The following is a 25,352-nucleotide window of genomic DNA, read 5'->3' on the forward strand; positions in this document are numbered from 1 at the left end:
TATTTTTAACACATTTATTTTTATGATAAGTTTTACTCAAAATCTTATGCTAAAGTTATGATAATCGAGCCTTGACAAATACTGCCAGTTTGTTAGATCACACTTCTCAATCTTGCAGCCAGGTGACCCCTCAGTGCTCAACCAGTTAAGCCTGCAACAAAAAAAAAACATAGTAGGTATTATTATTTTTTGAAAATCGGTAGGGCTTTCAGGAGAATTTATGTTTTTTTTAATAAATGCCATATCTTTTTAAGTCGTGATAGCCTAGATAAATGCCATATTTTTTTGAGCCATGATAGCCCAGTGGATGTGACCTCTGCCTCCGTTTGCGGAGGGTGTGGGTTGACCTTTCGGTGGTTCAGGCAGGTGTTCACAACCTATTGGAAACTTCATAATAATCTTGAACTTTCAATAATTATACAAAGTATTAGTTTGTAAAACTAATTAAATGCTTGAAATAAGTAAGATGGGTTAGGTATATTCATGTAGTTAACTATTATAGCCCTCCTCATAGTGCGCAGGTGATCGATGACCACCAAGCGTCAAAATGTTCTTGACAGTACATAGTATATTGCTAAGATCCAAAAATACCTAATTAATTGAAAATGAAAGCTAAACATCAACCTTACCTTAACCTTAGATGTACCTTGGATTACTTCCAAATCTATTGATAACGTATAGATATTTACGTTCACTCACTAATTGCCTGTCAACGGTGCACGATAAACAATAGACAAGCATACCTATCTACATTATGTAGACCTTTACTCTATGGTGTGGGCGCCAGGTTGTTGTAGCAAAAAAAAATACGCGTCGATTTAGAAACCTCCTCCTTTATTTGAAGTCGGTTAAGAGCTGATTTCAGACTCAGGTAAAGGTAAAGGCATCTAGATTAACAAATGTAAATGTGACGTTTACTCACTTAACTTTTCTCATCCTTACTGTCAAGATTAAATAAGGCTTGGATAAAAAAAAACTAGTCCGCCATCTTAGATATGCCGCCATTTTGAATTTAGACTCACGTCACTTTATTTTTCTAATTATTCTTAGAAAACCCTTTATTTTGATACCCATATTGTAGAAATGCATTTAAAAAAATTAGTCCGCCACCTTACCACACCTTACATCCAGATACGAGTTCGATACAGCTTGGCATGATGGTAAAGTTGCTGAAAGAACATCTCCTTCCAGCAACTTTGTTGTGAATTATGTGAATATGTGTTGGAAGATAAGAACAACTTCAGACTGTGGAATTTCATGCTGTATTATTTTCATAATACAATTTAATAACTGATTTTGTGACCATGAATAACTTTCTGCACAGATTTTATGATAGATAGCTGTCTTCGATTCGGAGGCCATAGGTTCGACTCCGGTCAGGATGCACCTCCAACTTTTTGGTTATGGGTATTTTTAAGAAATTAAATGTCACGTGTCGGTGAAGGAAAAATATTGTGAAATGATTGTGACACGTGACGCATATAATTATGTGTAGCATATAATTATGAGAATTTTGTTAATTCTCTACCAATCCTCATTGGGCCAGCGTAATGGACTATTAGCCTAATCCCTCTCATTCTGATACTCTGATACGAATCTGGTTCGTGCTCAACAGTAAGTCCAATATGGGTTGTTAATGATGATAATGATCACTGATTTTATGAGATTTTAAGGCAACTTTTAGAACACCTAAATGATGGTGTACCTACTCAAATTTACGGCTTAAATATTTTTTGTGGTTAAATCCTTATTTGACTGGGGATGGGCTATATTGTCAGTAAATTAGTTGTTTTTTGAGTAAAATAAGCCTTATTATCTAAAAACAGCAATTCACTTTTTAGTCTTGCCCCATCCGATAATAAAATAAGAAAATTACTTACATAATATCAACATTCGCTTTGCAGCCCTGTATCTTGCCATAGATTGTGCCTCGTTTGGTATTCTTTACCCACCCGGTGATGCCGAGACTTTCAGCCAAATCTTTGCAGTACTTTGTGAAGAAACACCCTGGAAACAACAACATAAATCTAGGTATATTATGTTATTTAGGATTAGAGCTGGCACCAAACAAGTTGTTTATAACAACTAGCGGATCAAGCTTCTTCAATGTGCACGTACTTCCTTCCTACCCCTAACCTAAAACTTACCCTACCCCTACCATACCCCTACCCTACCCTACCCTAAAACGTACTCTACCTGCCACTACCCTACCATATTTTGGTGCGATTTTGAAGTCAGTTGAATTTTTTTCTAACTTTATATTTCCCTTTTAATGTTATTAAACTAATTAAACTTATCTACACTCTATATTAATATACAAAGCTGAAGAGTTTGTTTGTTTGTTTGAACGCGCTAATCTCAGTAGCTACTGGTCCGATTTGGAAAATTCTTATGGTGTTAAACAGCCCATTTATCGAGGAAGGCTATATATTATCCCCGTACTCCTACGGGAACGAGAACTACACGGGTGAAACCGCGCGACGTCAGCTAGTGTTAGTTATAGCGCTGCAACTATGATAATATTGCAATCATTCTAGATTGCCTAGTTGTTTTTAAGGACTGAGCTTGTCTATTATCGAAGTCACACAAAGAAAATAAAAATGGGGTCAACAACCTACAGCCCGTGCGAATTTACTTGACACCTGGATGATGATGTTGTTTGTTCGAATGAGTACTTTAGTTTGGTAGCCAGGTGTCAAGTTAATGTGCACGAGTTATAAGTAGTAGTCAAACAAAAATTCATCAAAATTGGAAAGTAGATGCTATAAATATATCTGCGGGATTCTTTAAAAAAATGATAAATTTAGAACCTCCTCCGTTTTTTTGTTGGTTAAAAATGAGTTTCATTTTTATTCATCGTTTTCATGCCCATGATACGACTACCGAGGTTACTACAAGCAAATCCATCAATTTTCGTAGACTCTGTTGGATCAGATCCAATTTTTAATCACATATGACCTACGAGAACATTCTACAGTGTTCTAAACAATATTAGGTAATAGAAAAAGTAAACAATACTTTTTATTCGTTATCAACCCATATTCGGCTCACTGCTGAACTCGAGTCTCCTCTCAGAATTACAGGGGTTAGGCCAATAGTCCACCACGCTGGCCCAATGCGGATTGGCAGACTTCACACACGCAGAGAATTAAAAAAAAATCTTTGGTATGCAGGTTTTCCTTCACCGTTAAAGATACGTGATATTTAATTTCTTAAAATGCACACAACTGAAAAGTTTGAGGTGCATGCCCCGGACCGCATTCGAACCCACACCCTCCGGAATCGGAGGCAGAGGTCATATCCACTGGGCTATCACGGCTCTTTATTTATTGCCATGGCATTATTCATTAACATTACAGTTGCTTTGTGTTTTAAGTTATTCATCACTAGCTAACACCCCGCGTTTTTACTCACTTAGTTCCCGTTCCTGTGAGAATACGGGGATTAAATATGACACTTACAAATAACGTGGCTTTCTAATAGTAAAAAAAAAATTAAAATCGGTTCAATAGATCCAGAAATTTCCCCTCAAACTACACAAACTTTATCATCATCATCATCATATCAGCTTTTGGACGTCCACTGCAGAACATAGGCCTTTTAGAGGGACTTCTAAACATCACGATCCTGAGCCGCCTGCATCCACAAACTTATAGCGCCGTGATAGTCCAGATATACCTTTGCCTCCGACTCTAAAAATGGACGACTTTCCATACAAACTTTCAACCCCTATTTCTCCCCCTTCTCTTCACATACATAAACCAGCATTGAAGCGGGAGCAGGGGAGGCTTGGCTATAATGGATCACTCAATCAAATGGACTGGCAATGATAAATTATGTAAATGTTTTGTTAAATAATAAAGTAGAATAAGGAAATTAACATTATCACACTTAATTGCCAATATTTAGCGACGATAGATATAATTATTAATATTTAATATAAGCTTCTCGATAAGGAACTTCCGTTTTGCAAATATATAAAGCGTGAGTCATCTATTTCATCAATACAATAGATAGGTGTCTGTGGACTTTATCGTGATCTGTTTATCTTCATAAGGAAATAGGTATATCGTCGCTAAGCCCAAGATTTGTGTGATCAATTCTGTTTTTTAACCTTTTATTGGGTGATAAATAAGTAATGGGATAACACTTCCGTCTTGGTTTTTTAAGTACATATTTTAAAAGGTTTAAATAAGTGCCTAAAAAATAAATAACAAGTTAGCCCCCTTCCATCTTAGACTACATCATTACCATCAGCTGAGATTGTAGTCAAGGGCTAACTTGTAAAATAGCTAGCATGTAAAATGTAGTTATAAATAAAACCCTATTTATACGGGAAGCAAAAACGACGTTAAACATACAAAAGTAATTAGACCCATTTTTTGGAAAATACTCAAGAATATACAATAAAATAAAAAAATCAATGTTTTTTTTAACTGAAACTACTATTTAAAAATTATTATTATTATCAAATTTATATCATAGCATAAAAGACGTTAAACATACAAAAGTAATTAGACCCATTTTTTGAAAAATACTCAAGAATATACAATAGAAGAAAAAAATCAAAGTTTCTTTAACTGAAAAAACTATTTAAAAATAATTATCAAATTTAAAATGTACTTAGTGATAAATAAATGGGGTTGAAAGCATAAAAGACGTTAAACATACAAAAGTAATTAAACCCATTTTTTGAAAAATACTCAAGAAAATAATAGAAGAAAATATCAAAGTTTCTTTAACTGAAACAACTAATAATTATCAAGTGTAAATTGTAAAATCAACGCTTAAGTAATATTTCAGCACATGTTAAGACTAAATTGCACTGAAAGTAAGGATTTTTGTATTTTGTACACAAATCAATATAACATAAAACCGTAAAATTAACAACATATATTGTGGTATTTTAGTAGCTATCAGTAGAGTATGTCGTAATATTTACGGGACATCCTGTATATCGACACATGTATCTGCAAATAAACATAATATGGATTGATTGATTGATTACGCATGTACTGCCCAGAGGAAGATGATGGGATCCAGACCACTTAAGAGCGCGCAGCGCGTCGTTACGATATGGATAAAATTCGAAGCGCAAACGAGACGCCGAATTATGACTTTCACGTGAGTGAAAAGTACAGAGCGATTGACGCGCGACGCAAATTTTATGGCGTGAGCGCCAAAACCATTTTTACCTTATTTACGGCAAGTAAATTAAACAACATAACGAAAAACAAAATGGCCATGTTCAAGATATATACCTAATTTTCTATACAAAACAAACATTTAAGAAAATAAGTTTGTTTTTCCTGAGATTGAAAACAAAATGTGAGCAAAACATGTATTTTTGAAAAAAATAAACTATCGAGAAAAGTTTTACAAATTGTGTATTTTGTAGTGTTTTAGTCATAACGAAGCTAACACTTTGAAATATCATTCACCAAAATATCAGGCTTCTAACTTTTCCAGAATCTGAGATCCAGAACCATTTGTAACCACCAAATTACGTATTGCACACTCTTAATATTCTACTGCCCTTATTTTTAACGAGAGACAGAAGAAGTAACAAGACAAGTTGAGATCTACATTGAAGTCAACGATATTTTATATTATAGATACGTTACTATAGAAACTACGCAAGTTAAACCGCTGTCCTCTTAGTGTGAAATAAATACGTAAATAATATTTAGGTTATTACTTGCAATAATAATAATTCATAATGCTGCCAAATTAATAATCCATTAACAATAATTGATTAAACTTTATTGCACTTATCTTTAATTATTATCTTGCAATAATCACTTTCGAACGTATCGAATGTATGTATGTATGAATGTATGTAATCAAATATAATTAATATCCAATTACCTACTTCAACAAAACCCACTTTTTTTAAGGTGTTACAAGGAACCTTCTTCCAGAGTTTCTCCATGACCATATACTGTGGTTAATTAGCTGAGAGACTCTAGTTCATGAACAACTCATGTTCGGCACACTATTGAGCACGAGTCTCCTCTCAGAATAAGAGGGGTCAGGCAATAAGGCCACGCAAGCACAATGCGGATTTGCAGACTTTACACACACAGAAAATAAAGAAAATTCTCAGGTATGCACGTTTCCTTCACCGTTTGAGACGCGTGATATTTAATATCTTAGCGTGATACTTAATTTCTTTCGAGACTTTGGTTGCTTTGTATTTAATACCTAGGGGTTACCTTAGTTACCCCTTTCTTACAAATGCCCCCCCTTGGTAATGCTCGTATATTGAGAGAGGTATCAACATTACAATTTTTTTGTACCTATACGATCTATTTATATGTATAATTATTATATATTTTTGTACCGCTCAGCGGCGTGCACTTCATAGATGCATGAACGCAATGCATATCCTGAGAATTCATTATTTAACTCTATTGGAGGTGCAATTTCCCATTTTGTACAATTTGTACGTATAGAGCTTACCCTGGTTAAGAACCTTGTGCACGCCATTCTACGCTACAACATCCGGAACGCTGAATGCCTACTGTTTTTACTGATATCGCGGTTGCTAGCCACGGCTCTACCACAGCCAAATCTTACCTCCAGATAACATACTTACCTGTAACCTACTTTTTATTTAAATAACTAATATAATTTTTATCATCATTATCAATGTATTTTGCGGCCCACATGGCCAGGTCTCTCTTCTTAAATAAGAGGGTATGGAGCTTAGGCCCACCGCCCAATGCTAAAATGCGGGTTGGCGGTATTAGGTTAATACTTTTTTTTTATTCTTTGGTTTAGCTAGTCCTTGACTACAATCTCACCTGATGGTAAATGATGCTGCAATTTAAGATGAAAGCAGCCAAGCTTGTTAGGTGGATGAAATTCAAAAATAAAAAAAATATATTTCAATTAGGCTTAGCTTACAAGCACTTTTAAAACATCAAGTTATAGCAGGACTTGATGGTGGTAAGTGAAGTCGAAAACTTAAAATTAAAGTCACGAGGGTTCCAAATGCGCCTTGGTCCGAGAAGAGTCACTGATGGATATAGGCCTATTGCATAGACTTCCAAACTCCACGGTCTCGAGCCACCACCATCCATATATACACCACCACCATCAATATTAGTATAGATTTATATACATATTTAAGTACTTTAGTTACTAGTGGACTTTTCGGAAATGAGGTCCAATCTCACTAACAAGGCTTAGATATATTTCCAAGCTATATTTTTTTTTATTCTCTACTAGTTATCCCTCGACTACAATCTCACCTGATGGTAAGTGATGCTATCTAAGATGGCAGCGGACTAACTTGTTAGGAGGAGGATGAAAATCCACACCCCTTTCGGTTTTTACACGACATCGTACCGGAACGCTAAATCGCTTGGCGGTACGTCTTTGTCGGTAGGGTGATAACTAGCCACGGCCGTCCCACCAGCCAAAAATTAAATTTTTAATTAATATACAAAATTAATTTACATAGAAACATCATAAAATCCGTTTAGTAATAAAATGAGTGTGAAGTGTGAACCACAGATTGGGTTTCGATAGATGGCACAGCACCAAAGAAAAAAAGCATATGAAAATTTCAACAACTTTGTATGCATTTTCAGCACGCCACCAAATTACCTACCTGCCTGAGCTGATAATATGCGTTTACGAGTACATAAATAAAAATAAAAATAATTTTGAGACAATCGCAGACATTCAAAGGTTTTAAACATTCAAACAAAAATCCAAAAAAGAATTTAATTTTTTTAGATCGGTGAAAAATATTTTGTATTCATGAAAACCTGAAACTTTGGTAATTAAATTCAAGTAGCTATTGCCGTTTTTGCCTACAGAAAATTCTAGCAACAATATCTTATATAGACACTCGTTTTCTACTCTTATATAATACACACAACAATTTATTTTTATTTACCTTGAACTTGGCCAAAAACTTCGAATTCTACTGCCATCAGAGTGTCCGGGTCTTCGGCGCCCATTTTTCAAAATTCACCTTTTATCACTCGATACAATAACCGGAATCCAAATTATAAATGTATTATTTAATTATATATTTTACATACGGATGTATTGAAGCAATGAACATATGTATTTATTTCTGCTCAACTTGTATGTGTACTAAATAGCTCAGCCGTCTCGACACTGCCCGCCCAAGTGCCAATGTTGTTGCCCGCCCTAGATATTTTTGTGCATGTTTAGCTGATAGATATAACACGTAAATAGGCGCAATACATTAGCCCAATGATAAGAGACGGTCGTAAAGTGCAATAAATCGGTCTGATTGCATTAATATATCTAACTATAGCATAGTACGAATATCGGCCGTTTTCAATAACCTATATATCCGTCAATTCGCTTACTAAAGTTAAAAAAACTATCTTTCTGTTCTTATCTGCTTTTCAATAACCTACTGACAGATAGTTTGACTATGTAAAGATAGTTTGACTGTTACTGATAATCGAGGATAGCTATCTATCCGTAATCTTGGGTAGGTTATTAAAACGGCCGTATATCAATGACCTATTGGTCATTAATGTACCGTATATTAATGAGGTATTTACTGGGACCCGCGTTTTTCTCGTTTCCGTGGGAATAAGATAAAATATTTCATGATTTGACGGCCTCCGTGGCGCAGTAGTATGCGCGGTAAATTTATAAAACGGTTCTGGGTTTGATTGAGATTTTTAATTGGTCCATGTCTGGCTGGTGGACGTCTTCGTCCTTGGCTAGTTACCAGTTACCACCCTACCGGCAAAGTAAAAACAGAAAAGGGGAGTGGATATTCATCGTCCTCCTAACAAGTTAGCCCGCTTCTATCTTGGACTGCAATCTTAGATTGCATCTTAGATACAATCTAAGATGCAATAAATTAGATTATAAGGGGTAAAAAATAAAAAAAATAAAATGATATGACACTCACAAATACCGTGATTTAGGTAAAAAAAAAAGGTTTAGTAGATCCATATATTACCCCGAAACGATACGAACAATACAAATTTGTCGATATTTATATTCGTGCAAAATGTTTGCTTTTCTGCGCCCATCGCTCCATCCACGGTCACAGGAGCGTCTAAGAGAGGGCCGAGTCACACAGGGGAAAGTACAGTTGTTCCGCCTATCTTCTGCTTCTGTCTTCGGGCTCCATCAGGCTTCTGCGAGCGCCCAAAACCCCAGGCGACGCCTGTGAAATCTAAGTCCAATTACGGGATTTACACAAACAAAATAGAAAAAAATACCTGCTGACTTCGCTCTGAAACGTAGGCAAAGCGTGTAATTACAACGGCAAGTTTAAATACTTACTCTTCAGAGTGAAAAGCAGCAAAATTCAGGTCATAGGCGAATATAGCGGGGGGAGGCCGGGTGGGCCGTGCCCACCCTAGGATTGTCCAGTCCAAAATTCTGGGCTACCGATTTAAAATTCTATGATAGACGCCAAAATACAAAATATACAAAGTAAAATCAATATAATCAGTAGACTCGTTTCAGAAGCCAGCGTCCACAAACATTGTAAACGAAATTTCTATGTCGAGTGCCGACTATCAGCGGCATGTCAGGAGCCGGGCCCACCCTAGGAAACAACCCTAGATACGCCAATGATACAGGTAGGTAGTAGGTACGAGAGCCGTGATAGCCCAGAGGATAAGACCTCTATTGGGAGGGCGTAAATTCAAGGTCCGAGGGTTGCACCTCCCAACAATTCAGGAATGTGCATTTTAAAGAAAAAATAATAGACGTTTTCAAACGATGGAAGAAAAACTTCGAGAGAAAACTTGCATACCGGAGATTTTTTTAAATTTTATTTGTGTGTGAAGCCAATCCACATTTGGCTAGCGTATTAGACTATAACCGCACTTATTCTGAGGGGATACTCATGCTCAACAGTAAGCTGAATGTGTTGTTAAATGTGAACCAAGCCTAAAATGAGCATCAAAGGAGTGGCTATTTAAAACAAAGCTCGTCCTCGAGCAACGGACGCGGAGGCCGCAGCGGAGGGAGCGGAGTGGACAGTTCCGGTAATAACAATTATGTGATTGCCCTGATTGGAAAATCTGCTTCCTAATCAACTGTCCGCCAGATCTTTGGGAACCCCTGCGCTTGGCTTATATATAAATATCTATTACCTAATAAGTTGGAGTACCTGGCATATTATGAGGACACCTGCAATTAATCATCCAGGAAAAGATACAAGGAAAAAGGATCATGGGAGAAAAAATCCTGGTTGAAAAATCTTCACTAGTCTACATCTTTGCTTATAAAAAATCTGTAGAGAGGTCAATTCTGTACATGAAATATATTTCCAAAATAACTATCAGGGGGTGTTTATGTTTAGTGATCGATACTGATGACAAAAATGCAATCAGTAACATTTTTCTCTGTCTGTCTGTATATTCGTTATAGAAATAAAAACTAGTCGACGGATTTTAACGAAACTTGGTACAATTATTCTTCATGCTCCTGGGCAGGTTATAGTATTCTTTTCATCACGCTACGATCAATAAGAGCAGAGCAGTGAAGGGAAATGTTAGGAAAACGGGAGAAGTTAATCCATTTTTACTGCGATAATACTGTAAGGGCTGAATTAAAGAGGTTTAAGTTGCGGGTGTCCGCTAGTAATAGTTGTTGAATAAAAGTCAGTCAATGGGTTTACTTGGTAGGTAAACAGATTTTATTATTATTTAAGCTTTAAAATTGTAGTAAATTGTATATACCTATGTAGCTACCGAGGTAGATAGCAGCGGCGAAGGGTCCATACAGTCCGATTCCCGCCAAGTTACCTACCTTTTAAAAATCCATACATACATATTCATTATTGTAATGATTGTGTATATAATATGTATGTATGAGAAACCGGAGTTTGTATCAAGCGTTATGAATTTCTTTTTCTTTTAGACGGCTTACTTTCGTCAAAATACCATTCTTCGTCACTGTCGGTAAAGGTAAACAATGTTTCAATATCTCATTCAATCATCTTTTTACTGGTATTTAGATAAGGTTGCACTCTGTTCTTTATCTGTGTCTTTTCCCAGAAAAGAAACCAAAAAAAACAAATTGTTTTTTTAAGAATAAAAAGGACGTAGATAGGACGCCTTCGTAGACAAAGAACAAAGTTCGCAGATATTATATTCACACAGAGATGTTTTTGTACATTACACAACTCTGTGCCTCCTACATACAGAGCGGACTCGAATCATCATTATCAACCTATATTCGGCTTACTGCTCAGCACGAGTCTCCTCTCAGAATGAGAGGGATTAAGCCAATAGTCCACCACGCTGGCACAATGCGGATTGGCAGACAGATTACACACACGCACAGAATTAGGGAAATTCTTTAGTATGCAGGTTTCCTCACGATGTTCATCATCGTTTGAGACACGTGATATTTAATTTCTTAAAAGTACACAACTGAAAAGTTTTCGTAAATAGAAAAAGGATTCTTACCCACACCTTCCGGAATCGGAGGCAGAGGTCATATTCTGGGCTATCACTTCTCTCCGGGCTCGAATGTTAGCGCATAACGCAAATTCTTGGTAATAAGGTTCTGAGTCGATCTATATCTATGTAGATTTTACATGTTTCTAAGAAATTCTCTGTGACAGCACATATAGCCAAATGCTCTTTTTATTGTAAAGAGTATGTAGCATTATGCTGAGTTGGATCCCTTTACTGGGTTGTGCCACACATCGCAGGATATTGTTAAAGAACAACTTCCGAACTGTCCACTGTCCGAACGGGTCCCCAGAACCGAACCTGTAAGCTCAAAAGTAACCTCTAATTTTTACCTACATTAACAAAAAATACTTTCAGGGCGCGACATCCAATGAATACGCGACTCAGATGGTAGTTACCTTTGCCACTGATTAACACCTGATGGTTGATCTTAACCGATTCAGACATTACTAGTTTAAGAATTAAGACCAACAAAACAACCCACATTGAAAGAGTGTTCGGTACATCTAAACTTAATAACCTAAACTTAACGTAATCCTAAACTTGATTACGAATAAACTCCGAAAGTAATCTAAGGGATTTGGATCAATTTTAAAAATCCTTTCACCGATTCAAAGATAACTTTTGACGGCCTCCGTGTCGCAGTGGTAAGCGCGGTGGATTAACAAGACGGAAGCCCTGGGTTCGATCCCCAGCTGGGCCGATTGAGGTTTTCGTAATTGGTCTAGGTCTGGCTGGTGGAAGGCTTCGGCCGTGGCTAGTTACCACCCTACCGACAAAGACGTACCGCCAAGCGATTTAGCGTTCCGGTACGATGTCATGTAGAAACCGAAAGGGGTGTGGATTTTCATCCTCCTCTTAACAAGTTATCCCGCTTCCATCTTAGATTGCATCGTCACTTACCATCAGGTGAGATTGCAGTCAAGGGCAAACTTGTAAAGAATAAAAAAAAAATAATAAACAGTAATGGGCTACCTGTTATCCCCCATATCCTACGCGGCAGGGGCATAGTTACAGGGACTCCTTACGTATGAAAACAAGGTTATTAAAATGTAATCACAATCTCGTTTTAATCTGGTGCTTCCCGGGAAAAAAAAACTCAAAAAATCTACAGACTTTTCACTTCTGAAATAACAAGAATTTCTTTTTTTCCAGGTTTATAAGCGTGCGGCCTACAAGTTGGAAACGTCATACAAAGGCCATGTCACTAAAATTCTATCATATTTATTTTAAACGAGCATTTCTGTATCTTTTGTGAGAAATCTTTAACCTTTGGGCCCAACTAATTTTGATACAGGGCCCCTTCAAGGCACGCTACGCGGAGTAGTACCTAAGTCATATTTTACGACCCCTTATTTGGTCTAATATTGGTATGTTGCATCTATTGCCCAACGAAATAAAATAGCAAAATCACTTGATAGCAAAAATCTATACTAATATTTAAAACTGAAGAGTTTGTTTGTTTGTTAGCTTGAACGCGCTAATCTCAGGAACTACTGGTCCAATTCGAAAAATTCTTCCAGTGTTAGATAGCCCATTTATCGAGGAAAGCTATAGGTTATATATTATCTCCGTATTCGTAAGGGAACGGGAACCACGCGGGTGAAACCGCGCGGCGTCAGCTAGTGTAAAATAATGCTTCCACAGAATTGTTAAATGACAATAGTACAGTGAAGTGTAATATGGTATTCATATATGTTACAAATAGTACCTGCTTCCCGCCTATTTCGTATAGATAAGTGTCGCCGCCTAGCGTATAGTAGCGTCATTTCATTTCATACTTTTATGACTTCCGGTTATTATAGTTAAATTTAATTAAGTCACAATGATTATCAATCCGAACAGTGGAGAGGTTATTATTAATTATTGATATAAATATAATTATTTATTTTACATGATATAAATTCATCATTGGTTATTTTACTCTTGACAACTATGACGTCACGTTATGATTTAGTTTGTATTTAATTTCTCAACTTTGTGTTTCGATATTTTAATATTATTTTACGATCGTTATAAATATCTTTTAATTATTAATGTGTTTTAGATAGAATTATAACGTTTGGTTTGTATAATAATACTCCGGAACTATTATTAAAACGTACTTGTATTGTTAACATATTCGTGCTACCAACAGTAGACACTAACTTTGCAAATATTATAAAATAGAGGGTTGTTTAGCAGATTCATTGATATACTACCATCAGCGTGTAATATTAACATTATAGCGGAAGCTATGCTGAAATTGTTATCGAATAAATTTGTGTACAGTGAAAATATTATTTTACTTCTCCCACCTTCTGTAACATATAGTATACAGTATGGAAACTACTGTATTTTCTACTGCATTTCGTTTTTCATTCGATAGCAACCGGTGGCACCGATGTATAGAAACGTATTCTGACTCGTAATGTTTTCACACTCGATACAATAGGGGCGGATTTACAAATTCGCATTTATAGTATTACTAGCTGCGCCCTGCGGTGTTACCCGCGAAAAATAAATAATTATGTTATTTTACAAGTTAGCCCTTGAATACAAACTCACCTGATGGTATGTGATGATGTAATCTAAGATGGAAGCGGACTAACTTGTTAGGAGGATATCGTACCGGAACGCTAAATCGCTTACACGTCTATGTCGGTAGGGTGGTAACTAGCCACGACTGAAGCCTCCCACCGGCTAGACCTGGACCAATTAAGAAAACCTCAATCGGCCCAGCCGGGAATCGAACCCAGGACCACCGTCATTAAATCCACCGCGTACCACTGCGCCACGGAGGCCGTCAAAAATTTGACTAGTCGTGCAAGTCCAGTATAGGCAGTGATAATCACTTACTAACAGGGTCCTTAAGTTTTAAGTAAGTTTTAAATAAATAATTGTTAGGAATAATTTTTATTTACATTAAAATAAAGTATTTATACAAATAAAACAACAGAATGTATCACACAATCACATTCATCCTCGCCGCTTCGGTATTTTAGCTTCGATTTTCTCCTGGGCCTGTCTAGTCACCTTCAAAACTGCTTCATTGATAGTTTTTATCTGGAATCACAAATTATTGCATATAAGACATTAAACTGAAAATACACAGATAAGCAAAACATATCCCATTGGATATAACCTCTGCCCCCAATTCCGGAGGGCGTAGGTTCGAATCCGGTCCGGGGCATGCACCTCCAACTTTTCAGTTGTATGCATTTTAAGAAATTAAATATCACGTGTCTCAAACGGTGAAGGAAAAACATCGTGAGGAAACCTGCATACCAGAGAATTTTCTTAATTCTCTGCGTGTGTGAAGTCTGCCAATCCACATTGGACCAGCGTGGTGGACTATTGGCCTAACCTCTCTCATTCTGAGAGGAGACTCGAGCTCAGCAGTGAGCCGAATATGGGTTGATAATGATGAAGCAATTATATAGGGTAGTTGACTCATACCAAATTTAATGTAAACAATATTAAATTCGTATAGTACATGGATTAAGGGTCCGAAATATATCGATATTGATTAATAAAAGTTAAGGATTTCTTAAAAAACTTAATTTAAAAATCATGTAATTTTTTAATTTTCCAAACGTCAAAAACGCTGTCACCCATTTTGTGACGCCACAATGTTACTTGATGTACTAAACGTCAAACTAATTGATATCAATTTTGTCAAACGCTCCGTTTGTAAGGGATTTGATAAAGTGACGTCATGAAACAGTTGAAATATAGACTGTCATGGCCGACAGCGTATTGGATGGTATTGTCAAAGAAATATTTAAAAATTGAAATTTTCATGTAATCACACCTCAAAACAAAATATGATATTTTTTTTTAATCTACCACAACGATAATGAACAATTTAAGACCATTTAAAAAAGTTTTACTAGCCAATTATTTGTAGAATTAGTTAAAAGTAGATAGTAACAGTAGGATGAAAATCCACACCCCTTTCGGTTTCTACACGACATCGTACTGAAACGCTAAATAACTTGGCGGTACGTCTTTACCGGTACGGTGGTAACTAGCCACGGCGGAAGCCTCCCACCAGCCAGACCTGGACCAATTAAGAAAACCTCAATCGGCCCAGCCGGGGATCAAACACAGGACCTTCATCTTGTAAATTCACTGCGCATATCGCTGCGCCACGGAGGTCGTCAGATTTTTTGGTGCGAAGTATACAATAAATAATCTTACTTGATTAGTATAATTTTCTTTCATATCCATTAGCATGTTAATCTTAGCCGTTTTTTCCTCTTCATACTGTGCTGTCAACTTTTGGAGTTCTATCACATTCTGTGCAGCTTTTTTGCATTTCTCGGCACCTTTCTTGTCAGTTTCTTCCATTTCTCGTAGATTACTGAAAAAACAATTGTATACTTAGTTACCAATAAAGAACATTGATTTTACTACTTCTTACTTTTTAACTGAGACAAACAGACAAAAAATTTAAAAAAGATCGTTTGTGTTTTAGTATCGAGTAATTATATCTATAACCACGAAAGCACAGTTATTATGAAATCACAGACAAACACTTAGATTTTATTTAAATCTATACTAATATTATACAGCTGAAGAGTTTGTTTGTTTGATTGAACGTGCTTATCTGACGGATTTGAAAAATTCTTTCAGTGTTAGATAGCCCATTTATCTAGGAAGGCTATGGACTATATATTATCCCCGTATTGCTACGGGAACGGGAACCACGCGGGTGAAACCGCGCGGCGTCAGCTGGTGCATTGATATAACAACGTACTATTTCGCTGTCTGCCTCTTTGCGATAAGGATCCAAAATCTACTGAACGTATTTTCATGCGGTTTTCACCAATATATAGAGTGAATCTCGAGAGAGGTCGATAATGTCAAGCTGCCTGGGGCTTTCAATGCATGCTTTTGTTCTATAAAATGTCTGCAATTGCATAATATGATAAGTAGTACATCTTTTAATTAAAGCTTACCATAAAAAAAAATAATTTGTTTGGTTTGGTAAATGTTCCATAACAATAAAAGGCCAAGATTCAATACTGTGAAAGTACATACAAGAGGCCTACGCCCAGCAGTGAACGTCCATCAGCTGATATCTAACGATGATAATGAATGAATAAATACCGGACAACCGTCAGAGAGAGAATATATATGGTACCTACACTTCCTTTCACGCACGCACGCACGCACGCACGCACGCACGCACGCACGCACGCAACCACGCACGCAATCACGCACGCAAGCACGCACGCACGCATTCACGCACGCACGCACGCACGAATTCACGCACGCACGCACGCACGCATTCACGCACGCACGCACGCACGCACGCACGCACGCACGCACTGCTCGCTCAGCACAGCTCAGTGTTCTCACCTCTGAGCCTTCGCCCGCTCCTGCTGGCGCCTCAAGCTGGCCTCCCGCCGCTTGCTGTCAGCCTCCGCGCGCGCGCTGGTCAGCTCCGCGAACTGAGCCTCCAGCTCACTCAGCTCAGCGGTGAGCTCGCCCAGCTCGTCCTCTTTGCTGTCCGCGTCTCCGGTCTCATAGTCCCTGTATCATAAATAATAATTAATTAATAAATATAAATATTTTTCCAATTGCCTTGACTATAATGCAGTGATTCCCTAAGTGGTCTATATCAACCCCTAGGGTCTATGACAAACTGCAAGAGGTCTATGTCAGCGAAAAAAAAATTGGAGGTGTATTAAGTGAAAATAGTTTCCACGATAGTGGATCATAACACATACACTGATAGTATCTATTTTTTACATCATATTATCTTATAATATCAAAACATATACATTATTTTAAAAGTAACTATGAAGTAAAAAAATATTATATATGTTAATAAAATTGTGTAAGTTGTAGGATACAGAAAATCAATATCAAATAAGTAGGGGGTCTACCCAACATGAAAAAACATGGCAAGGGGTCTACGACACAAAAAAGTTTGGGAAACTCTGCTTTAATGCATTGTTTTTCTAAATCAAATCAAATCAAATCAAATCATTTATTTGCTAGAATGTGGTACATGTTTTAGTCTTAAAATTATTGAGTCACCTATACATTCAACTGATTACAGTATGCAAAATTTTTACAATTAAAATATTAATTTCAATAATTTATCCTTATAACATAATTATATTTGATGTGAAAATTTACAATAAAAATTTCAACCTAAATTTAACATATATTTATTACAATTTTTATTATCAATTTTTATTATAATAAACCATAAATAAAATTTTGCTATTTACAGAACAAAACTTTAAATGAAAAAGAAAATGAAAAATAAATCGATGATGAAAATTAATAGATTAAATTGCTTATGTCATAATGTCATTATTTCATGAAATTGATAAATTCATTTATATTATAAAAACTCTTTTCGAGCAGCCATTTATTTAATTCTTTCCTAAAAGTTTGGAGAGGCATTGCTTGCAACTTACTGGGTAGCTTATTAAAGGCCGTTATAGCCATATAGTAAGCGTTGTTTTTGAATATAGTTAAGGTACATTTTGGCTGACATATTTTATGAGGGAATCTTTGGTTATTTCCGTCTTTATGCTTAAAGTAGTTAGGGTATTTCTTAACAATAATACAAATCTCTCTTACATACATACTAGGTAGCGGTAATATATTCAACTGTTTAAATAGTGATCTACAACTTACAAGCGGTCCTACACCAAAAATAGCTCGAATGCACTTTTTTTGTGTCCTAAAAACTCTTTCAACGTCAACAGAATTGCCCCAAATAGGAAGACCATAAGAGAGGACTGAAGATACATAGCCATGATAAGCAGTTATTGCAGCTTCCTTAGACACTGTCATTCTTAATCTCCTGAGTACATAAACGAATTTATTTAATTTACCGCACACAACATTGACATGTTGCTTCCAACTACAGTGCTTGTCATATATAATTCCTAAGAATTTACTCATATCAGTTTCGCTAATATTTATATTATCGTAGTGAACACTTAAAGGAGCCCTTTTTGAATGATAGGAGTGAAATTGCACAATTTTTGTTTTTCCTAAATTAACTTTTAAATAGTTTTGTCCCAACCATTCTATCACATTATTTAGTGCTTCATTTACAACCTGTTGATGATCAATGTTATTATTTTTTATTAATATTGTTGTATCATCTGCAAATAAAATGCAAGAATGATTTACACATTTTGGAAGATCGTTTATATAAATTAGAAATAAAAACGGACCCATTACACTGCCTTGTGGCACGCCTCTCTGAACTATTCTGAATTTAGATCTAAATTTGTTCTTAGCACTATTATTTATTTTACATATTTCAGTGCACTGCATTCTATCTTTTAGGTACGATTCAAGCCATTGATGAGCTTTACCTCTTATACCATATTTTTCTAGTTTTCTTAAAAGTAATTTATGATTTACATAGTCAAATGCCTTGGTCATATCTAGAAACATTGCAGTAATAGGTACCTTGTCATTCAAATTTTCTGTGATTAGTTTAATAAGATGAAAACATGCTAATGTAGTTGAACTTCCATCGCGAAAGCCAAATTGTTCTTTAATAATTATATTGTTTTTATCAAAAAAACATTTTAATCGTTTTAACATTACCTTCTCAAATATTTTAGCAAGAATGGGTATTAGAGTAATGGGTCGGTAATTGTTAATTTCTTTAGGATCATCCTTTTTGAACAATGGTTTCACTACTGATACTTTCAAACTAGTTGGGAAAATTCCTTGTTCAAATGATGTGTTTATTATATAAGACAATGGATCAATCAAGTAAATGGCACAGGATTTTAGTATGTCAGTGCGTATTTCGTCATATCCGACAGATTTAGTATTTTTTAGAGACTTTATTATTCCGAGTACCTCATATGGGTCTGTCGGGCTTAAGAATATGGTGTTATAATTACTAGTAATGTCATATGAATTAGGTGTACGTACAGAGTCTTTTATTTTATCGTCAAGTTCTATAAAATGATTATTAAATAATTCCGCTATTTTAATAGGATCATCAAAAGTCAAATTATCTTTACATATAATGTCAATATCTGAATTTCTTTTATCTGTACCAGTACTTTCTTGAATGATATCCCAAGCTGCTTTACATTTATTGTTATGATTTTTGATATATTTTAAATTTTGAAGTTGTTTAGATCTATAAATACATTTTTTTAGTAGCTGGTTATAATTTTTAAAGATTATTTTATTAGTATTTTTTAATTTGTGTGCCCCACACAATCTAAATCTTAAATATAGGCGCCGTTTATTAATGCAAGATTTTTTTATTCCCTGCGTTAACCATCGAAGTTTAGATCTAGTGCCAAACTCTATAAATTATGGAACTTAAAATGCATTAAAGCTCAAGATTTGAATTGTCTAATTTTTACCAGCAAATGACATCCTTAAAATAAAGATAATTTTATCCAAAAAATCTAAGTTCTATAATCTATAGAGTTTGGCACCCACTTAGATATCATTTCTTTTGTTGGCATAATCATATAAATTAAACATCTGTAATATAGTTCCGCTCCTTACACACAACTATAAATTTCAAATCGCAATACACACACGTGTAATTTTTAAGTATTGAAACATAAATTCTATAGATACAGTTTGTATGACCACGTTTGATCATGATCATATATTTTTGACAGAGGGGTCACCTCCAGTGAGGCAGATCCTATCGAAAGTAATTGATCTGAGGCTGTTAATGATGATGGACTCCTTACCTCAAACTATCCGATTGCTTCATGATATCGTACAACAAGTTGTTGGCAATGTCCAGGTTGGGTTTGATGGACTGCAGGTTCTTCAGGCTGTTCTCCTTCTGCATCAGCGTGGTCCGCAGCGTGTTCAGCTTCTCCTCGGCGTCTGTCACGTTCTTGGCGGCTTGCTCCACCTGGTACGTACAAATATTTTATACTAGCAGTACCCCGCGGTTTTATACGCGTAATTCCCATTCAAAAGACCATGACATCTGCCTTCGCTTTGGAAGACGTAGGTTCGAATCCGGTCCGGGGCATGCACCTCCAACTTTTCAGTTGTGTGCATTATAAGAAAATAAATATCACGTACCTCAAACGGTGAAAGAAAATCATTGTAAGCCTGCATGCATGCATACCTAAGAACTTTCTTACTTCTACGTGTGTGAAGTCTGTCAATCCGCATTGGGCCAGCGTGGTGGACTAAGGCCTAACCCCACTCATTCTGAGAGTAGAACTCAACTTCTCATGCTCAACAGTGAGCCGAATATGGGTTGTTGACTTTTTAATAAGTTTCCATTACCGCGGTTTTACGGGGATTAATACCGTCATTTTGTTCTAAGAATTATTGAAGGTAATGGCAAAAACCATAGCCGGCCGACTAGTCGGCTATTTGCAACCAACTAGACGGCTTCTTTGAAACCGAATAATCGACTAGTCGGCTTAGTCAGCCAAGGCCATAGTCCGCACATCTCTAGTTTGTATATACCTCACCTGAGGTATATACTCGTATGTCTGAATTATTCTACTCTAGCGTTACGTCTATGTCTGCACCATCTGTAAGACCTTGTCAGTTTGTATATACCAGTATATACCTCACCTTAGCCTTAATATCGTCAGCGTCATACACCCTCATGACGCGTTTCTTGTTCACTTCGGCCACGAGCGCGTCCCGTTATCCCTTCTGCTCTAACGCCACGTCTATGTCTGCACCATCTGTATGACCTTGTCAATTTGTATATACCTCACCTGAGCCTTCATATCGTCAGCGTCAAACCCCCTCATGACGCGTTTCTTGTTCACTTCGGCCACGAGCGCGTCCCGTTATCCCTTCTGCTCTAACGCCACGTCTATGTCTGCACCATCTGTATGACCTTGTCAATTTGTATATACCTCACCTGAGCCTTCAAATCGTCAGCGTCAAACCCCCTCATGACGCGCTTCTTGTTCACTTCGGCCACGAGCGCGTCCCGTTATCCCTTCTGCTCTAACGCCACGTCTATGTCTGCACCATCTGTATGACCTTGTCAGTTTGTATATACCTCACCTGAGCCTTAATATCGTCAGCGTCATACACCCTCAGGACGCGCTTCTTGTTCACTTCAGCCACGAGCGCGTCCCGTTGTCCCTTCTTCTGCTCTACCGTCGCGTCCAGTTGTCTGCACTCCATTTGTATCTCTTCCAGTTCCTGTTTCTCTTTGTCGAGGGCTTCTTTCTCTTGAGTAAGTTCCTCTTCATGTTGTTTCATTTCCCGATCTATCTATAAGATATTCATTTATTTATTAGTAACTACATATTTATATATTCAGGTACAAATAGACAAAGAGTAGTATTTTAACAATTGAAATTTACAGGGCACTGCTAATTAAATAAACACCTTTCGGTTCTAGGTATAACTGACAGTCCGCTGTGCAGAGCATGCATGGAGGAAGAAGAAACACAGAAACGTGTTATGCTTTGATCCAGAGGTGTATCTGAACAACGACGAGCATACTTTCGCTCCCCAGCAGTACTCCAAAAGGCATTCAGCAACCTGGGCGGCATGCTAAGTGTTACAATTTCCTCAACTACATGTGGTATTAACATTCATTATTTATGATATTGTGGAGGGGAGTACATACATACAGAAATAAGAGGGTATTTAATGACTTGAGCCAAGTTGTTTGTTAGGCAGCGTAGATACCGTCATGCTGATAGTCGCGTTAGTGATTTTATGCAATAATGGTTTGTGTTGTAATTATTGATAATGTTTTGTGTGGGCATGGAGAACACATCAGGCAGGGAAAGCAAGTGTATTTGCATTCTGAAAGGATCCTTTCTACTCTCAAGGTCACAAGTCCTGAGACATCAAATCAATTTAAAGAATGTCATTTACCTACTGTGTGATATCCACCAGTAAGCACCAAATAACATGTTTGATTTGAATTTTTATCTGTCAAATTCGTATATGTCAACTAACATAGTGAATAAGCCTGCAGGAAAGAAGAAGATACCTATTTAAAACTACTAACCTTCTTGAGTCTCCCAGCCCTTTCTGCTTTACCCGCAAATTGTTTGTTGATCATTTCTATCACAGAATTCTTTTTGTCTTTCAATGCTGTAACCTGAAAATTAAATATTTGTTAACTCTCGGCTAATTTTATTTTAGGTTAGGACCCATAAAATTAATGCAAATCCCAAGAAAGAAGAAATATTTTATTACTTTTTTTTCAGGAGACAGCTTTTTATCTAGTTTTAAGTCTGTGTTTAAAAGATTTTATCTTTTAAATACTTTCTTTTGGCTGCTGCTGTGCTTGTTCTTGCTAATGCTGTGGTTCTTTAAAAAGAGGACAAGGAGTCAATTCCCAGTTTGAGTCACTCTAGGACTTTATATTTTCGAAATGGACTTATATCTGCTCTGGAGATAGGTATCCGTTGTGGCTATTTACTAGCAAATAAATAAATAATTAAAGTTTTGCTACCTGCTGTAACAACACAGTATTATAGAATTGAGAGAAAAAAAAAAAGTCCAACCTTATCTGCCTGAGAGAACAGTTCTTGCTCAAAAGGTGCTATATGTGACACCCTCTCTTCACGAAATATAATAACATTGTACAAGATCAGCAGCAATGACTGGCTTGTGTTCAGGGTCGGTTGAAGCAACATTGTGATTGTGATTGAGTTTTGTGTGAGCATGATGAGGTGGTTGACAGCTCTGGTCGCGTTTATAACTGGTATTAGGTCCCAGTATAAGTTGAGGCTCTCGTTTCGCTCTTCTTCTGGTGGTGGCTGAAGCAGAACAAAATATTATTCTATTTATATAAGACTACCTGACGCCGCGCGGTTTCAGCCTCTTGGTTTCCGGTCCCTTAGAAATACGGGGATAATATATAGCCTATAGTCTTCCTCGATAAATGGGCTATCTAACACTGAAAGAATTTCTTAAATCGGACCAGTAGTTCCTGAGATTAGCAAACAAACAAACTCTTCAGCTTTGTAATATTACTACAGACTACAGTTTGACCTCCAACGACCTCTGTGGCGCAGTGGTATGCGCGGTGGATTTACAAGACAGAGGTCCTGAGGTTGATCCCCGGCTGGACCAATTGGAGTTTTCTTAATTAGTCCAGGTCTGGCTGATGGAAGGCTTGGCCGTGGCACTCATTGGGTGGAGACTTTTTTTGGTCGCTGATTGTGCATCCACTTTTTAATAGGAGATTGATGAGTATACCTCATTAATCACTATCTATTGCTGTAAACTACATGAAAATCAGTTCAGTAGTCTTTGAGTTAATCACAGACAGACAGACACAGTGGAGGACTTTATTGAAAAATATTCTAGCAGATGCCAAGCAGTTTCAGCCGCGTGGTTCCCGTTCCCATAGAAATATGGAGATAAAATATAGCCTTGAGGATAGTGTAGCTTCCCAACAGTGAATGAATTTTTCAAATCTGTTTAGTATTTTCAGACCAATGCATACACATAAACAAACAAACAATCAAATCTTTCCTCTTTATAATATTAATACAGATTCTAGGAAGAAATTAAAGTAGATGCTTAAAAGAGAAAAATTTCTGTGATAATGTTAAATAATGATACCCACTGAAACAATAGCCTCTGGATCAATGTTCAAAAGGTCAAACACTTGGAAAAGGGCTCCCATCATAGACTGAGGCTTCTTCAGGTCTTCTGTAGTCAGCGGGTATGTCGGAAAGTATTCATTCCACGTCGCTATGAGTAATTCAACTGTGAATTCTGAAAAATAGAGATAGAATGAGCTGTAGTAGTTGTTACTGTTAGTTCTAGATAAATTTGTAAAATGGTGATGGTGAAATAAATTAACTTTGACTTTTTGTAATCTTTACAAGTTAGCCCTTTACTAGAATCTCACCTGATGGTTAGTGTTGATGCAAGATGGAAGAGGGCTAACTTGTTAGGAGTAGAATGAAAATTCATATCCCTTTCAGTTTCTACACAACATTGTAAGGGAATGCTAAATAGCTTGGCGGTACATCTTTGCCAGTAGGGGACTACTTATAAGGTCAAGCTGCGTGAGAAGACAGAAATTGGATGGGAGGCGCTTACGGAGTGATGCCCTGCTGCCTTCTGCTCCTGTATTAGGTCCCCAGGTTATGGTGACACCTAAATCTTGTATTACACAGCTTAATGCACAATGTTTTACACATCATTAAGATTGCTTCAGATTATATAGGCTTAATTACACACACAAGAATAGATATAAAGAATCAAAGCATAAGGCACCCTGTTCACTAACAAATATGTTTGACTGTGTCCATAATAGAAGACAAAAACAAAATGTACAAAGGCAGTCTTATCTCTACAAGTTATATTGTTTAGACAACCATCAGTGAAATACAATGGTTAGTGCAAAAGCAATAACAAAATGAAAAATCATGTAGTATGTATTAATTTCTACGAATTGTTTGTTTGTAACTAATAAATTATTTTTATTCAATTTTACAAATAATTTTTAAACAGATATTAATTTATTAAAAGCAGGACTTTAAAACATTACCTGTAATTTAAAGTTTTAGGTAGGTTATTAACATACTATGAATTTGAAAGTTTGTTGTATGTATTTAGTTAATGTATAATCGCATTATATTTATATGTGTCTTTCACATATATAATTATAATATACACAAAGCAACAATTATCTCGTAAATAAATAAAACTTCTCTTACGTTTATCCATGTTTGGTTTCACTTGCAGCTGCTTTGAATCAAGATTTAGTATTCGGATTCTTTATTTTATTGGATTATAATATATGGTATGATCGGTAATTAACTAAACACTTCTATATTTTAAATAATATTTTGATTACTTCTCGTTTCCAGTTCCAGTTTTCAATTCAATTTCAAATTTCAAATAAAATTGCTCAACGCAACGGTTATGTCAATTTGAAATAAATACCACAGACGACAAATGAAGATAAATGCCAAAGTCAAACACGATGAC

General features: G+C 36.4%; 2 protein-coding genes across 2 annotated transcripts; both read right to left on the bottom strand.

Moving 5' to 3' along the window:
* LOC112058486 (acylphosphatase-2) lies at window positions 1-8,161 on the bottom strand. Its single transcript, XM_024099353.2, has 3 exons — window positions 7,910-8,161; window positions 1,881-2,007; window positions 1-151 (listed from the first exon to the last, which is right to left on the bottom strand). Exons 1-3 carry the CDS (start codon window positions 7,971-7,973, stop codon window positions 37-39), a joined length of 306 nt encoding a protein of 101 aa, XP_023955121.2. The 5' UTR covers window positions 7,974-8,161; the 3' UTR covers window positions 1-36.
* Window positions 8,162-14,323: 6,162 nt separating this feature from the next.
* Window positions 14,324-25,292, bottom strand: LOC112058512 (golgin subfamily A member 6-like protein 7). Its single transcript, XM_024099394.2, has 9 exons — window positions 25,079-25,292; window positions 23,977-24,128; window positions 22,907-23,161; window positions 22,405-22,497; window positions 21,441-21,653; window positions 20,141-20,310; window positions 16,791-16,964; window positions 15,627-15,789; window positions 14,324-14,489 (listed from the first exon to the last, which is right to left on the bottom strand). The coding sequence occupies exons 1-9, from the start codon at window positions 25,086-25,088 to the stop codon at window positions 14,403-14,405; spliced, it is 1,317 nt and encodes a 438-aa protein (XP_023955162.2). The 5' UTR covers window positions 25,089-25,292; the 3' UTR covers window positions 14,324-14,402.
* Between the last annotated feature and the right edge of the window lie 60 nt (window positions 25,293-25,352).

Source organism: Bicyclus anynana, chromosome 9 (genome assembly GCF_947172395.1).
Source record: "Bicyclus anynana chromosome 9, ilBicAnyn1.1, whole genome shotgun sequence".
NCBI classification, from domain to species: Eukaryota; Metazoa; Arthropoda; class Insecta; order Lepidoptera; family Nymphalidae; genus Bicyclus; species Bicyclus anynana.